The sequence below is a fragment of the Aureococcus anophagefferens genome, assembly GCF_000186865.1.
Source record: "Aureococcus anophagefferens unplaced genomic scaffold AURANscaffold_5, whole genome shotgun sequence".
NCBI lineage: Eukaryota > Pelagophyceae > Pelagomonadales > Pelagomonadaceae > Aureococcus > Aureococcus anophagefferens.
In genome coordinates, this window is record NW_008705565.1 from 189480 (window position 1) to 190644 (window position 1165).

Sequence of the window (1165 nt, forward strand, 5' to 3'; positions counted from 1 at the left end):
GCCGCGCGCGCCGCAGCCGGGGCCGAGCGACGTGCCGCAGTCGCAGGTCGAGGCGGCCCTCGACGCGCTCGACGGCGACGAGCTCCTCGCGCTCGGCGACTGGTTCGCGGCGGCGCCGCCGCCCGAACAATGCCGGCCCGCGGCGGCCTGCGCGCGCGCGCCGACGTACTTCGTCTTCCGCTACCGGAAGCTGAGCCGCGCGATGCCGCAGAGCCCCTGGGTCGTCGACGGCGTCGTCAAGGGCACGGCCTCCGTCGAGGAGGTCGTCGCCGCCGCGGCGCGGGACGTCGCGGACTGCGACGGCGTGAAATTCGCCGCGAGCGGCCGCGAGGACTGCGACGTGCGCATGCTCGGCGGCGGCCGGCCCGCGTACGCACTTCTCGAAAACGCGCGGGCCTTCCGCGTCGCCGGCGACGTCGCCGCCGCCTTCGCCGAGCGCGTGGCCGCGCGCGCGCGCGCGCTCGGCGCGCCCGTCGAGCTGCGGCGCGCGGCGCTCGGCGACCGGGCCGAGGCCGCGGCCGTCAACGCGTCCGCGGAGACGAAGACGAAGACCTACGCGTGCGTCGTCTGGTGCGCGCGCGACCTCACGGCGCGCGACGTCGCGACCTGCGACCGCCGCGACTTCGACGTCGCCCAGAAGACGCCCGTGCGCGTCATGCACTCGCGGTCTCTCGCGGTCCGCGAGAAGCGCGTCCACGAGCTCTCGCTCCGCCGCCTCAACGGCCGCTTCGCCGTCCTCACGATCGTCACGTCCGCGGGCATGTACATCAAGGAGTTCGTCCACGGCGACCTCGGGCGGACGGAGCCGAGCCTCGCGTCCATGCTCGGCGCGCGCGCGGACATCCTCCAGCTCGACGTGCTCGACGTCGAGGACGCGGGGCTGGATCCATAGCTAAGGCTTTTTACGGCGCCTCGACGAAGAACGCCGCGTCGTCGTTCCGGGCCTTCTTCTTCTTCGGCTTGCCCGCGGGCGGCGCGGGCGTCCGCTTGCCGCCCCTCGCCGGGCCGCGCCGCTCCCAGGCCTGGAGGTCCTCCCGCTTCGCCGGCGCCTTCGGGTCGTTGGCCGCCCGCGTGAAGGACCGCCGCATCGTCGCCGCGAGCGTCGGCGTGTCGAGGGGCCACGTCGCCGCCCCGGAGTCGTTCTGCAGCAGGAGCACGGCCGTGT

At 75.3% G+C, this 1165-nt stretch overlaps 1 protein-coding gene across 1 annotated transcript; it reads left to right on the plus strand.

The window, feature by feature from the left end:
* Positions 1–346: 346 nt before the first annotated feature.
* On the plus strand, positions 347–892 carry AURANDRAFT_23737 (hypothetical protein; the record flags this gene model as incomplete). The annotated part of the gene is made up of 1 exon (XM_009036568.1): positions 347–892. The coding sequence occupies one exon, from the start codon at positions 347–349 to the stop codon at positions 890–892; it is 546 nt and encodes a 181-aa protein (XP_009034816.1).
* Between the last annotated feature and the right edge of the window lie 273 nt (positions 893–1165).